This window comes from Chlorocebus sabaeus, chromosome 25 (genome assembly GCF_047675955.1).
Source record: "Chlorocebus sabaeus isolate Y175 chromosome 25, mChlSab1.0.hap1, whole genome shotgun sequence".
In the NCBI taxonomy this organism is placed as follows: domain Eukaryota; kingdom Metazoa; phylum Chordata; class Mammalia; order Primates; family Cercopithecidae; genus Chlorocebus; species Chlorocebus sabaeus.
The window spans coordinates 47,203,086-47,229,279 of NC_132928.1; the positions used below are offsets into that span (position 1 = coordinate 47,203,086).

A 26,194-nucleotide genomic window follows, 5' to 3' on the forward strand; every position below is an offset into this window, starting at 1 on the left:
GTATTAAAGGCTTAAATCTAAAACTGTGAAACTACTGGAAGAAAACATTGGGGAAACACGGCAGGACATTGGTTTGGGCAAAGGTTTTTGTGTAAGAAGCATAGGGAGCCAAAGCGAAAATACACAAATGCATCACATCAAGCTAAAAAGCTTCTGTACAGCAAAGGAAGCAATCAACAAAGTAAAGAGATAACCCACAGAATGGGAGAAAATATTTGCAAACTATCCATCTGACAAGAGATTAATAACCAGAATATATAAGGAGCTCAAACATCTCAATAACAAAAAACCCAAATAATCTGATTTTTTAAATGTGCAAAAGATCTGAATAGACATTTCTCAAAAGAAGACATTCTTGTCTTCTTTTGTCTTTCATATACCCAAAAGGTATATGAAAAACTGCTAAGATTACAAATCATGAGAGAAATGCAAGTCAAAACCACAATGAGGTATCATCTTACCCTAGTTAAAGTGGCTATTATCAACAAGACGGGGAATAACAGATGCTGGTGAGCATATGTAAAAAGGGGAAACCTTGTACCTGGTTGGTGGCAATGTAAATTAGTATAGCCACTGTGGAAAACAGTATAGAGCTTCCTCAAAAAGCTAAACATAGAACTACCATGTGATCCAGCAATCCTAATACTGGGTATATATCCAAAGGAAAGGAAATGAGTATGTTGAAGACATATTTGCACTCCCGTGTTTATTGTAGCACCATTCACAATAGCCAGAATATGGAATCAACCTAAGTGCCCATCAGTGGATGAATGGTTAAAGAAAATGTGGTGTATACAGATACACAATAAAATAGTATTAAGCCACAGAAAAGAACAAAATCCTGTCATTTGCAGCAACACGCGTGGAGCTGTAGGTGATTATGTTAAGTGAAATAAGTCAAACACAGAAGGACAAATATCACATGTTTTCACTCATATGTGGGAGCTAAAAAAGTGGATCTCAGGTCGTTACTAGAAGCTGGGAAGGGTAGGGGGTGGGAGGATGAAGGAAGTCAGTTTGATCAAGGGGTACAAATACACAGTTAGATAGAAGAAGTAAGACCTAGTGTTCCATGGATCAGTAGGGTGACTATAGTTAGTAATCATCTCTCGTACATTTCAAAATATCTAGAAGAGAATAATTTGAATCTGTCTAGCATAAAATAAAATAAAGAAGATGATAGATATCTCAGGTACCCTGATTTGATCTTTACACATTATATGAATGTATCAAAATATCACATACACCTCCAAAATATGTAAATCTATTATGTATCAATTAAAAAAAATTAGTAGACAGCTTTCAGGGTATAGTCTATACAAGAAAAATTTATAGACCTTCCATTGTGGATTGACTTTGGTTTTACATAAAAAATTTGACAGGTGAATTAATGTACACTAATATGTCTTAACTTAAAAATATCTGTTTAATGTCATACAGACACATATCATAATTCCTGGCTTTAACTAAAGAATATTAGTCCCATGGTGTTACATAATAGGACTTTTCCACATTTATAAATAATGGAGAAAAACATGCTTCCCTTTTCTGGGACTAAGCAACTGCATTTTAACAGTGGAATTTCTGGAATACTGAAGAGCTTTTAGGACCCAAAGAATAGAAAGATGGAAATCAACTGAGTGATGGCATACAGTAAGATTTTCAGAAGGAGAGATTCTTACTGGACAGGGCTGAAATCACTGTGTCTCTAACAGATCAAGCCAGTTTCTGCTGGGTAGTCCTAAGGATGAAAAGTCATTTTCAGGGCAGAAGAAAGAGAGGTGGGAAACTTACTTTTCCATTTCAGAAAAGAAATATAGATCATTGATCACAAAGTTGACAGTGACAATCCTGTGGCCAAATATACGACGCTTTACAAGGGTTGTGTCTCCATTCTCTTGGTCTGCACTCCGGACATTTGTGGAGGATGGAGCTGAACGTCCCAATGTGTTGTGTGATGTGGTGAAATCTGAGAGAGAAAGAAGAAGGAATTACAATCTTGTTTGATCAAGTCACTCTTACCCTCAACCTGGGCATAACAAAAAGAAGAAAGGAGACTGTGAATCTACCCTTTTGGCCTACTGAAATAGTCACTTTCTGCCATTGGGCTCAACCTTTTACTTGGACTTGAAAAATCCAACTACTCAGATAGTATGACAACACACATAAAACATAAGTCAACTGAGCACTGAAGGTGCTTATCTCATAGAAATAGAATCACACCACAGTTATGCTAATCCCTAAGGTTTCTGCAGAGACTGTGAAAATGAAACATGCAGATGTGACCTTCCAAATGGAGTGTGTAGCACTGATGGTGCTTACTCAAGTTTTATCAGGAAGTAATTTAGGAGCAAATGAGGAAAGCAGCACAAAGAAAAAGTCAAAATATCAGGAGTAAAGAAGTTTATTAAGGAAACCGAGGGTGGAAAGCTAGAGTACAAAAGAGAGTAACGAGTACCGGAGAGCACAAGAGCCACTAGAAGATTTGGATTGTGTGTCAGAAAAATAAAATGCTTCCTTTAGAAAGTTTCTTGACTAAATTATATCCAAAGACATCTCTTCATAGGGATTCAAGTCTGAGAAAAGAACAGGTTTGGGCTGGATCTGACAGATAGACCCTGGTTAATTATCTGGCTGGGTTTCAGAAAAATGTCTAATCTGGCTCTAGAATTTACCATTCTGTCTGCAAATCCTTTATTCTGGAGTGCTGTTCAGGATTTATTGAAGTCGGTGTGGTGTTCCCTATGGCACAGGTGGGATTCCTTTTGGTGCAGTATTGTATATAGAATGGGAGGCTAACTACAAGAATCCATAAATACCTAGCACTTGTTATGTCTCAGACATTGTGCTAGACCCTAGGGTTACTATACTGAATAAGATCCCTCACCTACTGTCTTTCAATCTTTCTCTCTTAGACTTGAGTTTGAAGGGGAAAAAAAGTCTAGATAACAGTGGAAATTGATATGATGGTTAGGGATTCTAGGAAAAGAGGGTGATAAATTCACCCAATAAACCTGGAAGCCATCGGATGCTTGTAAACTGGCTCTGGTAGTAGAGGGGGAGACCTAATTTGTATTATTCGCTAATGTAGGTAGTAAATATTCTCACTGTAATAGATTTTTAGCTACTGACGTTTGTTCAGTAGCTCACAAAATTTCAGGATATTTAAAAGCTGGCTCTTACCAGCCAGTATGAGCAGCTCCAACTCACTATTACCTGGGAATCGTATTTGACTTCTTCCTCTTTCCACATCCAATTAGTCACCAAATATTGTTGATTCTACTTTCTACATATATTTCAAGTGTATCTACTATTGGTCTTCCTTGCAGTGACATTTGTTTAAAGCATCATCATTTTTCACTTGTTCCAAAAGCCGCTTTAGTGTTCTCGGGGTCAGGACTAGGGCCCTGACCTGCTAAGGTGAGGTAGGTGCCTAGGACACAGTTTAAGGAAGCATTCACGATCAACGTGTTACAAGTGCGGGGTTGGCATCTGCATGAGCCTGACGGTCAGTGCCTCCTTAATTTTTGTGTGTTATATGCCTCCCTTGCCTTACCCTAGTTCTAGCCCTGACTGTGCTTCCTACACTTAATTTTGCTTTTGTGTAGTATATTCCCTACATTACAGTCAGGATGATCATTCTAACTTGGCTACTGTTACTAATCTGCTGAATTTTTTTTTTTTTTTTTTTTTTGAGGGAGTCTCGCTCCGTTGTCCAGGCTGGAGTGCAATGGTGCGATCTCAGCTCACTGCAAGCTCCGCTTCCAGGGTTTAAGCAGTTCTCCTGTCTCAGCCTCCTGAGTAGCTGGGATTACAGGCATGTGCCACCATGCCCGGTTAATTTTTGTATTGTTAGTAGAGACGGGGTGTCACCATATTGGTCAGGCTGGTCTCGAACTCCTGACCTCTGGTGATACACCCACCTTGCCCTCCAAAGTACTAGGATTACAGGCTTGAGCCACCACTCCCAGCCTGCTGAAACTTTTTTATCAGAACGTCCACTTTTGTCCAAGATAGAGTGCCAAGGACTGGATTTATCTTCCCTGCAGAAACGATTTTTAAAAATCAGACGAAATATATTGAAACAGTTTTTAAGACACTGACTATCAGAGAATTAAGGACAGTGATCACTAAGATTTGGGAAAAATGAGTGAACCCTACTTCTGCCCCACGTTACCACCTTGAGATAGGATCCATTCCACAGTCAGGGAGGGAAAACCCAGATCAAGTTCGGTGGACTCTGAATTGAGGAGAGGGACCTGAGAGTCCAGTGAGACCAATATGGCTAGAGTTTACAAGACAGAGTTCAAAGAGGAGAGGGAGAACCTGGAAATCTGTGGAGGTTCCCTCAAGTACTCAGCAGAGTGCTGACCAGCTCAAGATGAGAGGAAATTACCCAAAGCTTGAGCGTAGGGGGATCTGCAAGCATTAAAGAACGGTCCTTGGTGCTCACACAGAAGCAGAAATAGTGCCTGTTTCCACCGGGAGACTAGAAAAACTCATAATTTATGAGGAATCTAGTAGAATACTCAGGAAGGTTTTACCTCAGTAGTGGAGAATAGCCATACAAATAACATGGCTCTGGATTCACTTAACCAATGATTAAAGGAAGATCCAAAAGAATAAAACTATTTTCGAGTAACTTAACTGCATCCCTGAACAAAGTTCAGGCATATTTTATAGGAAGACAAAAATATCCAACACCTAAAAAGATAAAATTGACAATGTCTGGAAACCTATTTTAAGGTTCTTATTCTTTATCTGAAATACTTCGGACCAGAAGTGTTTCAGATTTTGGAGTTTTGAAATATCTGCATATACACAATGAGACATTTTGGGGATGGAACCCAAATCTTTTTTTTTTTTTTTTGAGACGGAGTCTTGCTCTGTCTCCCAGGCTGGATGGAGTGCAGTGGCGCGATCTCGGCTCACTGCAAGCTCCGCCTCCCGGGTTCACGCCATTCTCCTGCCTCAGCCTCCCGAGTAGCTGGGACTACAGGCGCCCGCCACCTCGCCCGGCTAGTTTTTTGTATTTTTTAGTAGAGACGGGGTTTCACCGTGTTAGCCAGGATGGTCTCGATCTCTGACCTCGTGATCCGCCCGTCTCGGCCTCCCAAAGTGCTGGGATTACAGGCCTGAGCCAACGCGCCGGGCCTGGAACCCAAATCTAAACACGAAATTTATTTATGTTTGTATATTCCTTATACATATAGCCTTAAGGTAATTTTATTTTTTTCCTTGGGGACACTGAAAAAATTGTGTATTGCACCCCTCCCTGCCTTTTGACTGCAACCTGTTACATGAGGTTAGGTGTGAAATTTTCCATTTGTGGTGTCATATCAGTACTCAAAAAGTTTTGGATTTTGGAGGATTTCAGATTTTGGATCTTCAAAAGACACTACTTAAAAAATGAAAAAGCAAGCCATCAACCGAGAGAAAATATTTTCGAAATATATCCATCAAAAATATTCCCAGATTATGTAAAGAATTCTTATAATCCAATAATAAGACAATAAAGTTCTTAAAAAATGGGCAAGAGATACGGACAGACACTTCACTAAAAATAGCACAATATGTATGGCAAATTGTATGGTTTGGCCGTGTCTTCACCCAAATCTCATCTTGAATTCCCATGTGTTGTGGGAGGAACCTGGTGGGAGATAATTGAATCACAAGGGCAGGTCTTTTCTGTGTTGTTCTCATGATAGTGAATAAGTCTCATGAGATTTGATGGTTTTAAAATAGGGGAGTTTCCCTACACAACCTCCTGTCTGCCTGCTGCCATCCACATAAGATGTGATTTGCTCCTCCTTGCCTTCTGCCATGATTGTGAGGCCTCCCCACTCACATGGAACTGTGAGTCCATTAAAACCTCCTTTTCTTCCCTGTCTCGGGTATGTCTTTATCAGTAGTGTGAAAATGGACTAACATGGCAAGCAAGCACATGAACACATACTCAACATCATTAGTCATTAGACAAAATAAAAATTAAACGAAAACAAAATACCATTACATACCCTCTAGAATGGCTAAAATTAAAAAGATGGATAATACCAAAGGTTGGTGAGGATGGGGAATGATTGAAACTTTCCTACGTTGGTGGTGAAAATGCAAAAATGGTACAACCACTTTGGAAAACAGCTTGACAATTCCTTATAAAGTTAACATACACTTACCACATAACCCAGCACTTCTACTTTCAGATATTTACCCAAAAGAAATAACATATATCCACACAAATACTTGTACTTGAATATTCATAGCAGAGTAATTCATAACAGCCCCAAAGTGGAATCAACCCAATATGTAACAATTGGTGAATGCATAAACAAATTGTACTATGGTACACAAATTGTACAATGGAATACTACCCAGCAATAAAAAGGAATGAGCTACTGATATATGCAATAGCATAGACGAATCTCAAAAGCATCATGCTATATAAAAGAAGCTGGTCACAAGAGACTATTGCATGCATGCACTAAGACTACTGCTTGATTCCATTTATATTAAATTCCTTAAAAGACTAAACTGTAGTAATAGAAAGTAGGTCAGTTGTTGCCAGACCAGAGAGTAGTAGTGGAAGGGGAAGGGTGTTTTTTAAAAAGACACATAAAGGAATTTCTTGTGATGAAGCAAGTATTCTATATCATGACTGCAGAGATACTTACATTCTCAAATTGCACAATTAAAATTGGTGAATTTTACTGTATAAAATTGTAGCTTAAAAAGCGATTCTAAAAAGTAATTTAAAAATAAATGGAAAGAAAAGAAAACAAAGCAGCAAGAATGCGTAACTCTTGAGGAGTTTTGTTTAAAAGGGAAACAGACAAATGTGCCAGATAATTTGAGGGGAATGTAGAATCAGGGAGAATTTATTATTAATTTTTGTTTGAGAGGTACTGTGTCATATTTGGTGCCAACTGAGTAATCCAGCAGAGAAAATAAAAATGATGCAGGAGAATAAGTAAAAATGACTGGATGAATACCCTTGAGTAGATGAGGGCCTGGATGCTCTTTAGGAACAAGGACAGGCAGCCTACTCAGTGACCAGAGCCTGTGAATACAGAGGAGGCTGACCAGGTGATTCAGAGGAGGAAAGCTGTTAAACTTCTCTTCTGATTGCTTCTGTTTTCTCAGATACTAAACACACACACTCCTAAGAAAATCAGTAAGATGAATGGAGTGGAAGCTCCAATGGGAATCAAAGTTTGTGTAAGGCAGGAAACTATAGAACGAGTATGAAAACACATGTACATTTTAAAAGGCAATAGTAAAATAAATGCTTGTGTTCAAGATAGGGGTTGCATCTGTGATGGGTAAAGGGGCACCAGGTGTCATCTGAGTTACGCCATTTTCTATTTCTTGGCATGGATGATGGGTATTCAGCTGCTCATATAGTCACTTATAAGTATGGTATATTTCAAATAAAAGAACTTAGACCAGTGGCAGGCTGACTGTCACAAGCTCTTCCCTGTATCTAAGGGGAATTGGAAGTCTGGTAGACCTCCTATTGAATTGGATAAGTACAGGTCTTGGGTTCTTTTTTTTTTTTTTTTTTTTTTTTTTTTGAGACGGAGTCTCGCTCTGTCACCCAGGCTGGAGTGCAGTGGCGCAATCTCGGCTCACTGCAAGCTCCGCCTCCCGGGTTCACGCCATTCTCCTGCCTCAGCCTCCCGAGTAGCTGGGACTACAGGCGCCCGCCACTGCGCCCGGCTAATTTTTTTCTATTTTTTAGTAGAGACGGGGTTTCACCATGGTCTCGATCTCCTGACCTTGTGATCCGCCCGCCTCGGCCTCCCAAAGTGCTGGGATTACAGGCGTGAGCCACCGCGCCCAGCAGGTCTTGGGTTCTAACATAATATTGAAGAAGTAGGAAGTCAAAGAATGATGAAACAGGACTTCCTACCATTCTGGGGCGTGAGGGCTTGAGCTGGTTTTATTTAAAAGAAGAAACAAAAGAACTAGAACTATTTTTTTTCTTTTTGAGATGGAGTCTCGCTCTGTCACCCAGACTGGAGTGCAGTGGTGCAATCTCGGCTCACTGCAAACTCTGCCTCCTGGTTCAAACGATTCTCCTGCCTCAGCCTCCCGAGTAGCTGGGATTACAGGTGCACACCACCACGCCCAGTTAATTTTTGTATTTTAGTAGAGATGAAGTTCCACCATGTTGGTTAGGCTGGTCTCTAACTCCCAACCTCAAGTGATCCACCCACCTTGGCCTACCAAAGTGCTGAGATTACAGGCATAAGCCACCATGCCTGGTCTGCTAGAACTATTATTGAAGCCAAAATATTTGGTTGTGAAGCAGTTCATAAAAGATATATACAAACTTTTTTCAAATTAAAATAAATAATATTAAGATACCAATAGAAAAATAGACAAACGGCATAAACAGCTCAAGAAAGAATACAAATGGCCAGTAAATAAAGATGCTCAACTACTAAAGAAATATAAATAAGAATAGATTATCTGGCACATTATTTTTTATTTACCAGGTTGGCAGTTTTTAAAAATGTACAACACACTGTGTTGATGAGAATGTGAGAAACCAGACACTAGTTTATATGGTTGGCAAGAGTTTAAATTAGTGCAATGTTTTTGGAGGGCCAAAATTTAACTGTTTTTAACCATTTACCCATCATTCCCATTTTAAGGAACTTGTTTCATAGAAGCACACAATTGCAAAATATGTATGTTTTGCAGCTTTTTAAAAAAATTTAATCATTATTATATTTTTATTTATTTATTTATTTTTTATTATACTTTATGTTCTAGGGTACATGTGCACAACGTACAGGTTTGTTACATATGTATACATGTGCCATGTTGGTGTGCTGCACCCATTAACTCGTCATTTACATTAGGCATATCTCCTAATGTTATCCCTCCCCACTCCCCCCACCCCACAATAGGGGTGTGATGTTCCCCTTGCCGTGTCCAGGTGATCTCATTGTTCAATTCTCACCTAGGAGTGAGAACATGTGGTGTTTGGTTTTCTGTTCTTGTGATAGTTTGCTGAGAATGATGGTTTCCAGCTGCATCCATATCCCTACAAAGGACACGAACTCATCCTTTTTTATGGCTGCATAGTATTCCATGGTGTATATGTGCCACATTTTCTTAATCCAGTCTATCATTGATGGACATTTGGGTTGGTTCCAAGTCTTTGCTATTGTGAATAGTGCTGCAATAAACATATGTGTGCATGTGTCTTTATAGCAGCATGATTTATAATCCTTTGGGTATATCCCCAGTAATGGGATGGCTGGGTCAAATGGTATTTCGAGTTCTAGATCCTTGAGGAATCGCCACACTGTCTTCCACAATGGTTGAACTAGTTTACAGTCCCACCAACAGTGTAAAAGTGTTCCTGTTTCTCCACATCCTCTCTAGCACCTGTTGTTTCCTGACTTTTTAATGATTGCCATTCTAACTGGTGTGAGATAGTATCTAATTGTGGTTTTGATTTGCATTCCTCTGATGGCGAGTGATGATGAGCATTTTTTCATGTTTCTGTTGGCTGCATAAATGTCTTCTTTTGAGAAGTGTCTATTCATATCCTTTTCCAACTTTTTATTGGGGTTGTTTTTTTCTTATAAATTTGTTTGAGTTCTTTGTAGGTTCTGGATATTAGCCCTTTGTCAGATGAGTAGATTGCAAAAATTTTCTCCCATTCTGTAGGTTGCCTGTTCACTCTGATGGTAGTTTCTTTGCTGTGCAGAAGCTTTTTAGTTTAATTAGATCCCATTTGTCAATTTTGGCTTTTGTTGCCATTGCTTTTGGTGTTTTAGACATGAAGTCCTTGCCCATGCCTATGTCCTGAATGGTATTGCCTAGGTTGTCTTCTAAGGTTTTTATGGTTGCAGCATTGTTTAAGTGAAAGTTGGAACAACACAAATGTCATCAAAAGAGTCATGATTTGTCACTGCCAATCTTTCCAGTCTCATCTCAAGCATTTGCCTCATCTCATTAATCTCTAGTCCAATTGGCCTGATTGCAGTTTCTGAATTGCACCCTCCTCTTTCTTATTTTATGATTCTGTGCATACCTATAAATCACTCTCCTCCCATCCCACCTACCTAACTTGGCCATTTCTGAAAACTCAATGTTATGTCATTTTCTGGGAGACATTTTCACTGGCCCTGTGCCTTAACTGATAGGATCTCTCTGCAATTATCATTGGGATCACTCATCACAATTATATAATAATAGCAGTAACACTAGCTAACCCTCTTATAGCATGTACTATTGCCAAGCATAGTTCTAATAACCCTGTGAAATAGAAACAATTCTCATTTCCATTCTACAGATGAGAAAACAGAGATACAAAGTAATTTTCCCAAGGTCCTTCAACTAGAAAGTAGCAGATTCAAATCCAGGCATTCTGGCTCCAATATCTGTGGCTTGAATTTTCTGTTTGAAATCTGTAGGTGCTACAGGGCAGATCCTCTGCTGCAGGCTCACTACTGTTCACTACTGTATCTCCAGCACCTGGCAAACTGCTTGCCACATAGCAGATTCTTGAAAAGTGTGTTAAATGAATGAATGAATGAGTGAAGCTGTTGAATTAATCCATATAGTGGACATTTTATGGCAGTCAAAAACAAGTCAGATATATGTGTACTGATATAAAATGATGTCCAAGACAAATCGTTGAGCAAAAAAAAAAAAAAAAAAAAAAAAGCAAATTACAAATCAAATATATGGGATCAATTTTGTGGGAAAAGTAAATATTAAGATACATACACAGAAAAATAATTAGGAGGTAGGTTTACAAGCATTAACAATGTTATCTCTTGAGGGAATTTCACTTCTATTCTATATATTTCTGTAATTGTTGTTACCTTTCTTTATTAACAGCATGTATTACTTTATAAGCAGAAAAATTTTGAAAATAATTTTTAAAGAGCAAATTCAAAAACATAAGGAAATTATTTTGTAAAATGAAAGATTTTGCAGTGCCTTAGGTTAATTATTCCCTACCCTTGCTGGTTCCTTAAGCAGAGACTTCCGGGCTTGCATCCTCTCTAGGCAGGCCTGGGCTTGGTTTTGCACACAGGACCTGGGGTTTTTTTGCTAGACTCCAGGCTGCCACAGGCATGACACAAAGCAATAAGCTTCTTATGTGGGCTGACCCTCATGGCTAAAATATCAACAGGGAGTGGGGGTAAATACAGAAATGACTTACTTTCCTTGCTATTTTGCATTTCCTGGCGAAGATAGTCTTCAAATTCCTGGCGCTTATTAGGATTCAACATAAATCTGCGGTACTTGCAAAAGCTCCTGATAAAGCTGATCATTCTCAGCCAGCCTTTCTTCTGGGGAAAGAAAGAGGAGTATAACATGTTCATTAGTATAGTTGCTGTTCACCGAGAGTCTACTGTGTGCCAAAACTTGGCATTCATTCCATTTAATCCTCACAACACCTCCATAAAGGAATAATTTTCAGCTCCAATTTAAAGGTGAGGAAACTCAAGTTAGAGAGCTTGTATAATCTGCCCGTAATTAAGTAGCTGGAGGGTGAAAGATTCCAGCTTCAACAGACTGGAGCCATTTGCCCATGCTCCTTCTACCATAGCCTTTCAACAGTGAAGATGTGAGATGCTGTGATTGGGAGAGGGAGCGTGAGAGCTAAAAACTGGAAGAAAAGAGGACAGAAATAAAGAACCAAAGGCTCAGGCAAATTTGGAAACACTGAAGGAATAAGAAAATGAGCAAAACCATTTCTAAGCATTTAAAAAAGAAAATATAATTATTTGCACCCACTCATACAGCTACATACACACACATACACACACACACGCACATAAATTTCATAAGTTTCTTCATCTGTTTTTTAATAGGTACCTAGGAACCACTGTACATTTTATTTGTCCTTCAAGAAATTGATACTTAGAGCCAGAAAGACTCTTGTTGATTAACTAGTTCAGTTATCTCAGTCTACAGAGAGGGAAACAACATAAGCATGGCTTTAGACAGAAAGCAGTGAAGTATAAAATGCACTGAATTTGGGATCAAAAAGTTTGAGTCTGGAGCTCAGCTTCTCAGAACCGAATTGTGTAATTTGGGCCAGGTTACTTAACCTATGTCTCCATGTCTCCATGTGTAAGCTAGAAACAATAGCCCTTCAGGGTTGCAGTGAGACTTAGTGGTTACATGTAAACCCCAATGCAATGCTTGACAAAGAGTAGGTATTAAGTACGTGTTGGTTTCCTTTTATCTTATTTTCTAAGAACTAGAAGGTCTGAAATTAAACCAAGTGCACTGGTTCTGGGTACAGTATTCTTTTTAGTAGCCCATATGACCATTCATGGTGCCCTGACATGGAGTTTATTCATATATGGAGGAAACACAGAGGAGAAAAGGAAGAGTAACACATTTTCATCCCTGAGTATTGGATCAATGGACTTAGGCATTATTTTCTGAGATATCTTAGAATGATCTTTGGAGTCAGATCAAGCTGGGCTAAAATTTTTCTGATACTGACCAACTCTAAAACACAGTGAGCAAGTGATTCTCTAACGGGGCATGTATTTTTTGTTGTTGTTCTCAAACCATATAGAGACTTTCCTGAGTAACATTCCTGTCTCCTCTTTCTTCCTTTTTTTCTGTCCTCCCATAGGACAAAGAATGAGCTAGATAGTTTGAAAGAAGGAAATGGTGTTCTCAGTACTTTGCATTCTCTCTCTGGTTTGTTTGTCTGCAAGACACCTGTTTCAAGCTCACCTTTTGTTATACAGTAAGAAGCTCACCCTGGTAAGTGGAGGTCTAAGTTGTTCCATTAGACCAGTGACAAGGTTTGTAAGTTTAATTTGGGTGCAGAGGACCAGCAAAATCACTTTGCTTCATTGCCAATCCATGTCCTCCACACTAACTTTCAACTAGAAGAACTCCATGTGTCCAACCCCTGTACCTATTACTCAGTTGATTCCAATCACAGGTAGAGAAGAGAGGGACTTCTTAAATCCCTAGTATAATAATTTGAGTCTCAGATTCCTCCTTTGCAAAATGGGGATTTAAAAACCTACCCCCAAGACGATGGTTTTCTTGTCTCTAATGTCTTGTTTCACTTTCTTCTTCACTAACCTGGGATTCCTGTAGGTAAGCTGACACTATCTTTGAGGGCTTCCTAGACGAAACTCGTACTTCACTTTGCACTTCCACCTCCTCAGGGCGAGGTGGGAACAGGTCTTGATAATCTTTAAACCTGCCAGAAAGACATCAGGAATATCAAACAGGACAAAAATCCAGCACATAAAAGATAACGGTCCAGGCAAACCTACCTCAGCCTCTGGAGGAAGTCTCAGTGGTAATTGGGGAATGGTAAAATATTGAAAAATTATCTTCTTTATCAGACCTGTGTTAATGTCAGCCTAACCTTCCTGAGCAACACTGTATTGTTTCTTGTTAATGTAAATGAACAGAAATGTGTGTGTGTGTGTTTGTGTGTGTGTTTGTGTGTGTGTCAGGTAGATAGGTAGGAAAGTTCAAGGTAAGTTTGACTTTTTATTTTGTAGAGAGGCTCTGTCAATGAGCTATGAAAATGGATTATGAAACCCTTGATGAATATGGCTTTCAGAAGCCAAGGAGCAACTCCAGGAAGGATCCTTTCCTTCATTGAGTATACTCACCACTTTTCTTCTATAGATTTCATAATATATCCCTGGAGAATTAATAGGGTGGTTGTGGTGACATGACGCGTGGGAGTGATTTCTTTGATAATAGGGGCATCACACTGCAGCATTTCTTCTAGAAAATGCAAGAGAGAAAAGAAGCCATAATCCTCATCTACCATTTCTGAGATAGCTGGTGGTTTTTTTATCTTAGAGTCTCACAGCCCCCATTTTCAATCTGGCTAGACTCTGATCCCGCCATAGTTTGTTTGAAAATCTCCAAAGCATATTTGAAATGTTATGGTCAAATGCATTTGTAAACCAAAAGCTTTTCCTCATTTAGTTTCATTCAAATTTTGAGGATGAGTGCTTAAGGGGAAAGAAATTTTCAAAGGACTTATTTCTGCAGCTGGTTTGAAAATTTCAGATTTAGAGAGAGAGAAGAAGGATTATAGTTAGATTGCTGGGCAGATGGGGAATCCAAGATTCCAGGTAAGTATTGTGAGGGCAGTATGGTTCTCCAGTTGTTCAGAAACTTGTGTTCATTAATGAGACTTGAAAATAATCAAAGATAGGATGTGAACACTCTTCCTCTTCTAGCTCATTCAAAATATTATACAGATCTCAACATCCTGAGATCAACAAATAAATATTGCTTACAAATAAAGATTTGCTAATTTGACCTATTTTTCTATATTTTCTATATTCATAAAAATTTATTTTCTTATCTTGGTTTACTACAAGCAAAAACCAAACACACAAAAATACCATCTGTGACAAAACAGGAGGCTTTATCTTCACTGCTTTGCATTACTTGCAACTTCTGCTTTTAGACAAGATTTTATTTACCATATTTACCCTCCCACCTTAGGAAACAATATAAGACACAACTTATGAAACAAAGATTTTCAGGCATACAGTTCTCCTTCCCAGTACAACTCTCTTCACAGTTCATGGGTGGTGGATACTCTACCTTTGTAGGCAGTTAACTCTTGCTTTTTGTATCTAACTTCAGGCTAGTTGGTTTAATGGTCAAATGACTTGAATTTGAATTCAAGTTCTACCAAGTGTACAAGCTAGTTAACTTTTCTGTGTTTCCTTTTCTTCATTAGTAAAGTGGAGCTGCCTATCCCTATATAACAGGGATTAAATAAAATTCTATTTTTAGAATTAAATAAAATTAAATGAAATGAGAGGATACATGTGAAAGTATCTTAGACTTGGCTCCTTTTACTAGTGATATAGTTTGACTCTGTGTCCCCACCTAAATCTCACCTTGAATTGTAATAATCCCCACGTGTCAAGGGCAGGACCAGGTGGAGATAATTGAATCACGGGGGTGATTTCCCCCATGCTGTTTCAGTGATAGTGGGTGAGTTCTCATGAGATCTGATGGTTTTACAAGGGCTTCCCCCTTCGCTGGGCACTCATTATGTCTCTTGCCACCCTGTAAAGAGGTGCTTTCCACCATGACTGAAAGTTTCCTGAGGCCCCCCCAGCCATGTGGAACTGTGAGTCAATTAAACCTCTTTTCTTTATAAATTACCCAGTCTCAGGTATTTCTTCATAGCAGTATGAGAATGGACTAATACAGTAAATTGGTACTGGGAGTTGGGCTGCACCCTGCAAAGCCACAAGGGTGGAGCTGCCCAAGGCTGTGGGAGCCCACCTATTGTATCAGTGTGACCTGGATGTGAGATATGAAGTCAAAGGAAATCATTTTGGAACTTTAAGGTTTAATGACTGCCCTACTGGATTCTGGACTTGCATGGGAACTGAGTTCCTTTGTTTGGGCCAATTTCTCCCATTTGGAATGGGTGTATTAACCCAATGCCTGTATCTCCATTGTTTCTAGAAGTAACTAAGTTGCTTTCGATTTTACAGGCTCATAGGCAGAAGGGACTTGCCTTATCTCAGATGAGACTTTGGAGTTGGACTTAATGCTGGAATGAGTTAAGACTTTGGGGGAATGTTGGAAGGGCATGAGTGTGTTTTGAAATGTGAGAACATGAGATTTGGGAGGGGCTAGGGGTGGAGTGATGTGGTTTGGCTCTGTGTACCCCACCCAAATCTTACCTTGAATTGTAATAATCCCCACGTGTCAAGGGCAGGACCAGGTGGAGATAATTGAATCATAGGGATGATTTCCCCCATGCTGTTCTCATGATAGTGAGTGAGTTCTCATGAGATCTGATGATTTTACTAGGGGCTTCCCCCTTCATTTGGCACTCATTCTCTCTCTTGCTGCTCCATGAAGAGGTGCCTTCTGCCATGATTGTAAGTTTCCTGAGTCCTCCCCAGCCATGTGGAACTGTGAGTCAGTCAATCCTCTTTTCTTTATAAATTACTCAGTCTCAGGAATTTCTTCACAGCAGTGTGAGAACAGAGTAATACAACTTGTATTAAGACTTTGGATTTATTTTTACTGTTCTCTGCTTTTGCCTTCCCTCTTAATCTGTCTCAATATTGCCCCATGTGGCTGCTGCTCTGTACCACTCTCTCTGGGGGCTCAGACGAGACAGGTTATTCTCTTAAGATACTAAAGAGAGAGAAAAAACAGGATCAGAAGAGGATGCATACCAGGAGAGAGTTGGCCTTGGAAGAAAGTCTTGATTACGTTTTCTATGAGAGACTTGCAAATCTTTTCACTGGTCTCCATACTGATCTTCTGTACAGCTATGAGGAATTGCAATGGGCTTTCAGCCTTCCGTTCTTTGAGGAACTCCCTGAAGAACTCCAAGTGCTGTGTATTTAAGAGGACTTCTGTCAAGTTTCTGGAAAACAAGAAAGCATCTTTGGTAGAGAGAAAGGAATGATGATTCTGGATTCTGTTTCAATTAGAAAATGTGGAAGGGCATTGCCCAGGCTATAAGACCTTTAGCCATATGTGAAGAGCATTGTGGATGGATTGGCTAAATCTGTCTATTTCTTTGGTGATTAACTTGAACTTTTATGTACCGTTTCTAAGCTTGGTCCAATATCTTCCTTCCCAATGGAAGATGAAGGTAGATATTTTAACGGGGACAATTTTTTCAAGGGAATTCTCTTTTTACATTATGGATTCAAAACAACTCCTAATTAGCAGTCATTTCTGTGAGGTGGAGCATGATTAGCAGTTTTCAATTAATGATTCTGAATTTTCTTTGCTGATTTCTTCTTTCACTGCTCCTGGAATAAAGGTGCCCCTAATGTTTCATCCTTAATCTTCTATTCTTTTGCTTTATGGTTTTTCCTGGGAAATCTGTGCCTCCTCTGTGATTTCAATTTTTATTGATATGAGGAAGTGATTTTAAATTTTATTGATATAGTGAATTTATATCTCCAGTTCCCATGAGCTCCACTTCTGCATTTCAACTGCCCACATCAAACCTCATCTTTATGTTATAATTATTATTTAAACCTCTCTACATACACCCACATCTTGACCAACAACTTCTTCCTTTATACACCTATTTCATTAAGTATAATGTTAGCCATAGATTTTTAATAGATGCCCTTTATCAGAATGAGATAATTCCCTTCTATTCTAATTTTATTGAGAGTTTTAAAAGTCACACGTGTGTGTTGGATTTTGTAAAAGCCTTTTTTTCTACATCAACTGAGATAATCATGTGAATTTCTCCCCCCCTTATTTTATTAATGTGGTGTATTAACTGGTTTTTGCATTCCTTGTATTCCTAGGATAAATTCCACTTGGTAACCCAGGCTGGAGTACAGTGACATGAATACAGCTCACTGCAGCCTTGACCTCCCAGGCTCAAGTGATCTCCCCGCTTAGCCCCCAAGTAGCTGTAACTACAGGCGTGCACCACCATTCCCCGCTAATAATGTTTGCTTTTTTTTTTTTTTTTTTTTTGTAGAGGTGGAGTTTCACCATGTTGCCCAGGCTTGCGTTAAACTCCTGAGCTCAAGCAATCTGCCCACCTCGGCTTCCCATAGTGCTGAGATTATAGGCATGAGCCACCATGCCTGTCCACTGATCTTTTTTATATATTGCTGGATTTGATTTGCTAATATTGTATGGAAGGTTTTCATTAGAAACTAGAAGGAGTATTGGTCTGTGGTTTTCTTTTCTTATGACGTCTTTGGTCTGGCTTTGGGATCAGGAAAATACTGGCTTCATAGAAAAGTTAGCAAGTGTTCCTTCTTTCTCTGTTTCCTCAAAGAGTTCATGGATTATTGACATTATTTATCCTTTAAATATTTCATAGAGTTCTCCAGTGAAGCTGTCTGTGCCTGAGTGTTTCTATGTGAGAAAATTTTAAATTACTAATTTGATTTTTTTCTTATTATAGATTTATTAACATTTTCTACTTTTCCTTGAAAAGTAGCTAGCTTTTTTCAATGATTTGGGTGTTTCTAGACATTTATATATTGCATATATTGCATCTAAGTTGCCTAGTTTGTTTCTTGCGTTTCCTTACAATCTTATTAATTTCTGCAGGGCAGTGATTATATGCCCCCTTTAAACCCAGATTTTGATTATCTGTGTCATCTTTTTTCCCCTGGTCAATACATCTTACAGTTTAACAATTTTATTGATCTCTACAAAGAATTAACTTATTTACCTGGATTTTCTATGTTTTTCTCTTTATTTTATGTACTACACACTAGCAGTTATTATTAATTTTCTTTGAGTTTAGTTTAAATGTATAATCTCACTACTTTTGGTATCATTGTTTCTAATGTGAAATAAACTTTAATCTTGCTGTAGTTCCATTGAATATATGTTCTTTTTCTCCTGTAGCACTGAAGATTTTTCTGTCTTTATATTTCAACAGTTTGATTATGATGTGTCTATGTGTGGATCTCTATGACTCTTGTCAACTTAAATCTGTTATTGATTGCCTCCAGTAAATTTTTCATTTCAGTTATGTACTTTTCAACTCCAGATTTTTTCATTATATTTTATAATTTCTATCTCATTATTGATATTCTATATTTGATTAATTATCATCATACTTTCCTTTAATTCTTTAGACATGATTTTCTTTAGTTTTTTGAACCTATTGCTTGGAAGTCTTTAGTCCAACATCTGAATTACCCTAGAGTTTCTGTTGACTGCCTTTATTCTCCCTGTGGATGGACCATACTTTCCTGGGATTTTGTTTGTGTGTGTGTCTTATAATTTTTTGTTTAAAGTTGAATTTGGGATAATATATTATCGCAATCCTGGAGTCTGAATTTACACCCCATCCCTCATCCACCAAAGGTTGCTGCTGTTGATGGTTTTGTTTGCTTTTTATATTTTGTTTTTTGTTAAATGTCTTACTTGGGCTAGTTCTGTGGCGTATATCTCCCCTGAAGTGTGTGGCTACTAAAGTGTCTGCTCAGTTTTTTCTCTTTTTAATTCTTAATTTTCTTTTTTATACTAGTTTTCAGGGCCTTATGATAACCCAACGATAAATAGATCACTGGGTTCCTCTTTGGTCTCCCTTGAGCGCATCTGCACAGCATTTGCACAGTCCCTTGGGAATATCTTGCTCCCAGATTTCCCTTTTTTACTTTTAAATGTTTTACTGCTTGCCGAACTAGTATCACTGCCTTAAGTGGCCTCCCAATTTTTGGGCCACGAGGCTTACTATTGGTTTTGACAGTGCTCCTGGTCATTGGCTTTTTTTGTGGAGCTCCAGACCATATCAGTGCCCTCTGCTGGCAGCAAGACGGCTGGTACTCATGACTATGAAGCTTGTTGGTGATCTGAGTGATTACAAGTTAAAATGGCACAGATTACACTATTCTTATTGAGGTTTGGTAGTTTTCTTGGATGAGCAATTTTCTATTTGTTATATGCCTTCAGTTAATTTACAGAGTTCTGAAATTCTTTTTGACAGGCTTTCCCAGTTTTACTTTTATGGAGAGACTACTTACAAGGTTCTTGCTCTACCATTCCAGAAGTCTGATTTTCTCCCTTCATTGCTTTGTACATCTGTATTTTCCCTTCCATTTCTACTTCCACTGTTTACCTCAAATCTTTATCATTTTCCTGAACACTGCAAAGACCTTCCAACTACATTATCTCTGCCTTCAACCTCTGGATGTCTGACTCCTTATACTCTCATTTCTGTCAGAGTAATATTTTAAAAATCTATATAGTCGATATTTCTGCCACCCACTGCTCCAGCAAACCCCAAAGAATACCCTCATTGCCATTTAATCAATGCAAATTCTTTAATAATCTACCCAATACCTTTTTCTAATTATTTGGTCTCAATTTGGCTTTTTATGTTTTATGTCCCCTCGCCACATGCACTCTATACTTCAACATCACTGGACTATTTTCAAGTCTTTGAATATTACATTTATATTTATGAATTTATAGCTTTGTGTTTTATCTTCACCTCTGAGTAAGGTTTATCCCTACCTACAAAATACTCTAATTTCTTTGCAATTGAATTTGCACATGCTATTCTGAGCATCTTCTGATATTCTAACTTTTCCTGATCCTCACTCAAAATTTCTCTCTCCTTTCACTCCCATAGTAATTAGCTAATATTGTATCATGACATTTTAAGGTCAGCCTTGCATTTTCTTTAGTTACATAATTAGATTAAGAGCAAGGACTATGTCTTATTTTTACATCATTAGAACTCAGAGTGTCTAGAATACAGTATATAATCAATAGCCATTTACTTATTGAATAAGGTATAGGGAAAAGGTTTAAGAGAATTGCAGCTGTGGTATCCATTAGCTATTCTGCTTGGTCTTAACTGAAGTCACGAAACTAGACGATATGACCCTGATATGTCTTCTAGGACTCAGTGATCTTACAGATACGTGATTTAAGACTTCCGTGGTATTCATGCTTAACGAAATTGAAAACTAAGTATTTCTATAGACATACTGGAGATCAGTGACTAGAACAAATTGGAAAAGCAAAAACGACAAATGATTGAACCTCAGAGAATAATTTCAGTTGCTGAAAGGGAGGAAGATCTATCTACAGTGGTTAGATGAGACAAAAGACTTATCACCCTCAATGAATGTCATCAATAAAGGAAAACATTCTTGGCTGGATCCAAATACCTGTAATCGCAGCACTTTGGAAGGCTGAGGTAGGAGGATCACTTGAGCCCAGGAGTTTGAGACCAACCTGGGCAACATGGCAAGACCCAGTCTCTACCAAAAAAAAAAGCCAGGCATGGTGGCATGTGCCTGTAGTCTGAAGCAGGTGGATCACTTGAGCCCAGGGATGTTGAGGCTGCAGTGAGCTGTGATTGAGTCACTGCACTCCAGCTGGGACACAAAAAGTAAGACTCTGTCTCAAGAAAAACAAATTAATTAAAAAAAGAAAATGTTTTGTGGGAGTTTTTTCTATGCAAAATATTCTGCCAGAGATTTTGACTAGCAAATGTGTATGTTCTACCATATCCTCATCTAGAAGAGGACTTTTCATATAGCTAGCCATGACAGATAGTAGATAGTAACTGAATGAAAATGAATACATGAGTAAGTGAATGCCGTGGCCCACAAGAAAATTATAGTCAAGTCAAGAAGTTGGAAAACATACCTAAAAAGTAAAGATCAGTAAAAAGTAGTACATATAAATGCTTTATACTGTACTTTAGACATTTAGGGTTTCAGAAGAGAAGGAAGTTATAGCAAACATAATATTTGGAGAAATTTTTATGTATAGGTGGCACTTATGCTGAGGTACATGGACAGAAAGGTGGGTGGGCACTCCTGAAAGAAAAGGCCACAGGGTCTTTGCCTAGTGTGGGACCTTATCAGAGTTTGATTCTCAGATTGATTATAAGTGGAGAGAGACAAGAAGTAAGGAACCAGTTAGGAGGCTACTACAGCAGTACATAATCCAGAAGACACAAAGAGGCAAAGAAACAGGGACAAAGATGTTTATTGTGATACTGTTTATAGCAATTAAAAAGTTAAAGACAATGTAAATGTCTATATAAGTTATAGTACACTCATGGAAGGAGGTAGATCTGCACATACTGACATGAGATGTCTATGATGGTTTAAGTTTGGAAAGTTATTGTATAACATATATACATTGCATAGTGCTGATTTTAGAAAATAAATGATTTAAAATACTAAGAGTATCTGTGCCTTATGTATTGTATATGGAAAAGGGTCTGAAAACCTACACATAGAGAGATAAGTTTACCATTAGACATATTGAGATTTTTCAAAAGCATGTGCCTGAAGATGTTGCTGTAGCCAGATTCTATATCTCACCTGGGTCTCATTGATGGCTTCCTTACAAGAGCTTTTTTGAGGAAGGACCTTTTCCTATTTGAGCGTGAAAATCTCTTTCGTTCCTTGATAATTTCCACTTTAAAATCTAAAAGAAAAAAATCACTAAGTAGGAGAACACTATATTATAAGCAATGAAAAGAGAAAAAGTAGCAAAGACATTTTTCAGACATTAAGTTCATGTGAAAAAACCACTGTCCCCACAACTGCTGCCATCTCAGGTCATTAGTGTTAGGAACAGACTTAGGAATGACTGATACCCCTGACATGAACATCCGTCCCGGTTATGTTACCTAAGTATGTTGGCCTTTAGGTCTAGTGCCCACCTTCCTCAGAGAGATTGTCTCTCTCCTCGTCACATTAGTTAATGCCAAATGTCAGGCCTCCTCCGATCAGCTGTTTTTACTAGACCATACTCCACATGACATTCTGTCTTCCTTGACCCTTCTATTATCCTACCCTAAATCTTTCCACTTGTCCCCTGGAATCCCTGCTTTGTAATAAGCAAACTTTCACAGATTGTTGACTTCTTCTTTAAGAGTTCCCTCCATCTTCTTGTTTTAATAAAAACCATTTTCTTTCCCAAGGATGCTGCTTCCCCTGTAAGCTTCTCAAATGATATTCTAGCACACCATACAAGTTCAGAATGGGTGTCTGGTTCCCTATTGCCATTTAGAAACCATTATTCTCTCGCATATATCAAAACAGCATTATTGCCTGGGCACAGTGGCTCATGCCTATAATCCCAGCATTTTGGGAAGCCAAAGTGGGAGGATCACTTGAGGCTGGGATATTAAAATCAGTCTGGACAACACAGTGAGACCCCATCTCTAATTAACTGGGAGTGGTTGTGTGCACCTGCAGTCCTAGCTACCTGGAAGGCTCAGGCAAAAAGATCAGTTGAGCCCAGGAGTTTGAGGCTGCAGTGAGCTATGATGACACCATTGCATTTCAGCCAGGTCAACAGAGTAAGACTCTGTCTACAAAAATAATTTTAAATAATAAAAACAAAACATTATTATTGAAGAACAATAGATTTCATGAATTTCAGTATTGTAAGTGCCCTTTGCAGTTGATGTTGTAGAAGAAAACATAGACTATGAACTCATCAAAGGTATAGATGGTGTGTTACTCATCTGACTTATAGAAATTAGAACATGACCTAGTTATATAGTTATTGTTTTAAAACAATTTTTAAATAGAATGTACCCACACAGGAAATTTGTGTGTAGCTTGGCAATACCTTCAGAAAGCATACAAAAAGTATTAAAAGCAATAGAAATATATGTTGGATCTAAACAAATGCAACTAAGTGAAAAAATAAAATCTAGACTATGGAAGACCATATATAAAATAAAAATGAAACAAAACAAAAACCCTCCCAATACAAAACACCTAGAAATACTGGATAAAAATAATACGCTTTCAAAGTGAAAGTAAATTTATAAAAAATTAAGACAAAACAACATCAATATATAGAGGTTAGAAACAATGAGGATGCTAAAAACCAGGCATGTCAGTTTATAACAATACTTTCACCACCCTAAAGGCATTTACAGTGTTAAAGTCACAATGGGACACAAGACAAAGCCATAGGTCTTTAGCAAATGGGCAAAACGTTGGACATAGCTTTTATTCTTAAGACATTTGACAATTATGTAAACAAATTGCTACTGGGGAATTTAGCAGAGCTTTTGGCAGATTCTCAGGGCAAAAGGGGGCAAAAATTACAAAACAGCAAAGGAGAAGAGGCCCTGATAAACACCCCAAGCTTTCAGTTGGAACTCCAAAGAGCAGAGAAAACAAGAAACAGCTCATCATCAAGGGAATGAGAACTAGCTTTGAAACAACTTAATCCCTGAGTAAATTAAGGTTATTTGGATGCTAATAGTTTAGTGTATGTCAGAAGTAAAAATCCTCTCTGGAGGAAAATAACTTCATCCAGAGGTTCAAATTGGCTCTACAAATTTTCACCAATGATGTTCATAAATCAAGCAGAAATAACAAGATATTTTAAAAGATTTCTCCAAAGACCAAGGGAGGGGGGAAATGGTACTTGAAATAAGCACTGAAAATTCAAATATGAACTTTAAAGTGACTATTATTAGTATAGTTCAAGTAATTATAAGACAAAAAGGAAAATATCAAAATAGATAATATTATAAAAAAATGGAAATTCTAGAAATAAAAAGTTTAATGATTACAAGTAAGAAAAGTAATAACTAGCAGATGAGTTGAATGACAGATTATACACAACTAAAGAGAAAATTGTTGAACTAGGAGTTAGATGCAAAGGACATATCCAGACTGAAACACACAGAGGAGGAAAAATGAAAAATACAGAAAAAGTATACGAAATATACTTAAAAAGTCAAAAATATGTAAAATAAAATTATCAGAATAGATGGAATGGAGCAGGAAAAATACAAAGGGATAATAACTGAAAATTCCCTAAAACTGACAAAAGATATCTAGTCCAGAAGTTCCAAAGCTACAAGTGGCATGAAACCTAAGGCATATTATAGTAAAGAAAAGGGGGGGATAAAAGAACTATTTTCTTCTACTAAGCAATGTCAATGAAAACTGACAGGTGAATCCTCAAATTGAAGTAAGGAAGCCAACAGACAATGGGATAACATTTTTAAAGTGTTAATAAGAAACAACTCCAAGAAGAATTCTACAACCAGAAACTATATTCTTCAGAAATAAAAGCAAAATAAAGACTTTTTCAGATGAACACTAAAGGAAATATCAAAGGGTACTCTTCAGACATAAAAAAAATTTCTAGATGGCAGCTTGGGGGAGCAAAAATCAATGAAAAAGAAAGAAAAAGGTAAATATGTGAGTTAGCCTAAATAAATATTGACTCATAAAACAATAATACATATTCAGTAGGAATACTGGTTTACATCAAACTCCAGTATGTCAAGGATGCATTTGGAAATCAATATGGTAATCACTAAAAGAAGAAGAAAACACATTACTAGAGAAAAAATATAGAAATTATTGATGTATCCCCCCATCTTAATCTAAAAGAAAATGAAAAGGAAAGAAAAAGAAATATAGAACAGAAGGGACAAATAAAAAATAGTAACATAGAGTACCAAAATGGCAGCATGGAAGGATGCTGGCTTCACTCTCCACCCACCACAACCCAGAAAAACAAAAACAAATGGACAACGCTAAGATTGTTGCCAGAAATATCCTGGAACTCAAATATAATATGAGACAGTTCTCAGGGATGCAGAGAAGTGAAAAAACTCTGTGCAGATGGTAAGAGAATTGGACCTCCACATCTGAGACACCCCTCCCCACATTATGCCCAGCAACAAGTGCATGGAAAATTTTCCCCCAACTTGCTGTTTCTACCATGGGAAAAGTGAGATTGAGGTTTAAAACCAGCTTCTCCACCATCTTGGGTTTTCTGGCAGGGGAAACATCTTCATGGGAAGAACTCAGAGTGCCTGAAGGGAAATTTGTTCCTGAGGACAGGCAAAGCGGGGAGGTGGGACCACCATCCCCAGTTCTGGAAACTCTGCTCTATAAATCAGTCAAAGCAGACATCAAATTAGAGTGATTGTTCAGCAACATCACACTGTCGGAGGTTTGTCCCACAGGTCCCATAGGCACAAACCCCTAACCAGCCTTCCCACACTGCCAGGATATTCCCTTTGGGATCCCCTCCATTTGGGAAGAGCAGTGCTCCAATCCTTTACTAGAACTGAGGCAATTCTGAGGTTTAGATACTTCCTAGAGCTGAAAAGGAGGCTGTGACCTAGCAGGTCAGCTTGGGCAACATGGTGAGACCTCATCTCTATTAAAAAAAAAATTAGCTGGGTATAGTGGTGCTTGCCTGTAGTCCCAGCTACTTGGGGGGCAGAGGCAGGAGGATCACTTGAGCCCAGGAAGTTGAGATTGCAGTGAGCCATGTTTGTACCACTGCACTCCAGTCTGGGTGATAGAACAAAACTCCATATCAAAACAAACAAACAAGCGACAAAAAAAATCCTCTAAGCAAATATATTCAATAAAAAACAAAACAAGCCAGACAGAAAAGACTGGAATAAATAACCCTTTAATGCAAAGACACATATGTAGACCCACAAGAAACAAGAGCAAACAGAGAACCACAATCTTCCTTTCCCAGGACCAAAACAAGGAACCTGAAAATAACACTAAGGAGATGGTGATATGTGAGCTCTCTGACCAAGAATTCAAAATAGCAGTTTTAAGAAAACTCAGTGATCTCCAAGATAACACAGAAAAACAATTCAGAAATCCATTGAAGAAATTTAACAAATAAGTTGAAATAATAAAAAAACTAAACAGAAATCTTGGAACTTAGAAATACATTTGCTGAACTG

At 38.1% G+C, this 26,194-nt stretch overlaps 1 protein-coding gene across 2 annotated transcripts in view; it reads right to left on the reverse strand.

Annotated features, from left to right (window-relative positions):
* RGSL1 (regulator of G protein signaling like 1) overlaps positions 1–26,194 on the reverse strand; it is a 101,110-nt gene that overhangs the window by 13,599 nt on the left and 61,317 nt on the right. For both annotated transcript variants that reach the window (XM_073011431.1, XM_037985854.2), the window contains 6 exons: positions 21,813–21,918; positions 16,197–16,390; positions 13,635–13,752; positions 13,090–13,210; positions 11,192–11,321; positions 1,795–1,969 (listed from right to left, as the gene is read on the reverse strand). In XM_073011431.1, coding sequence (XP_072867532.1) covers positions 1,795–1,969; positions 11,192–11,321; positions 13,090–13,210; positions 13,635–13,752; positions 16,197–16,390; positions 21,813–21,918 — 844 coding nt within the window. The remainder of the gene's footprint in view (positions 1–1,794; positions 1,970–11,191; positions 11,322–13,089; positions 13,211–13,634; positions 13,753–16,196; positions 16,391–21,812; positions 21,919–26,194) is intronic.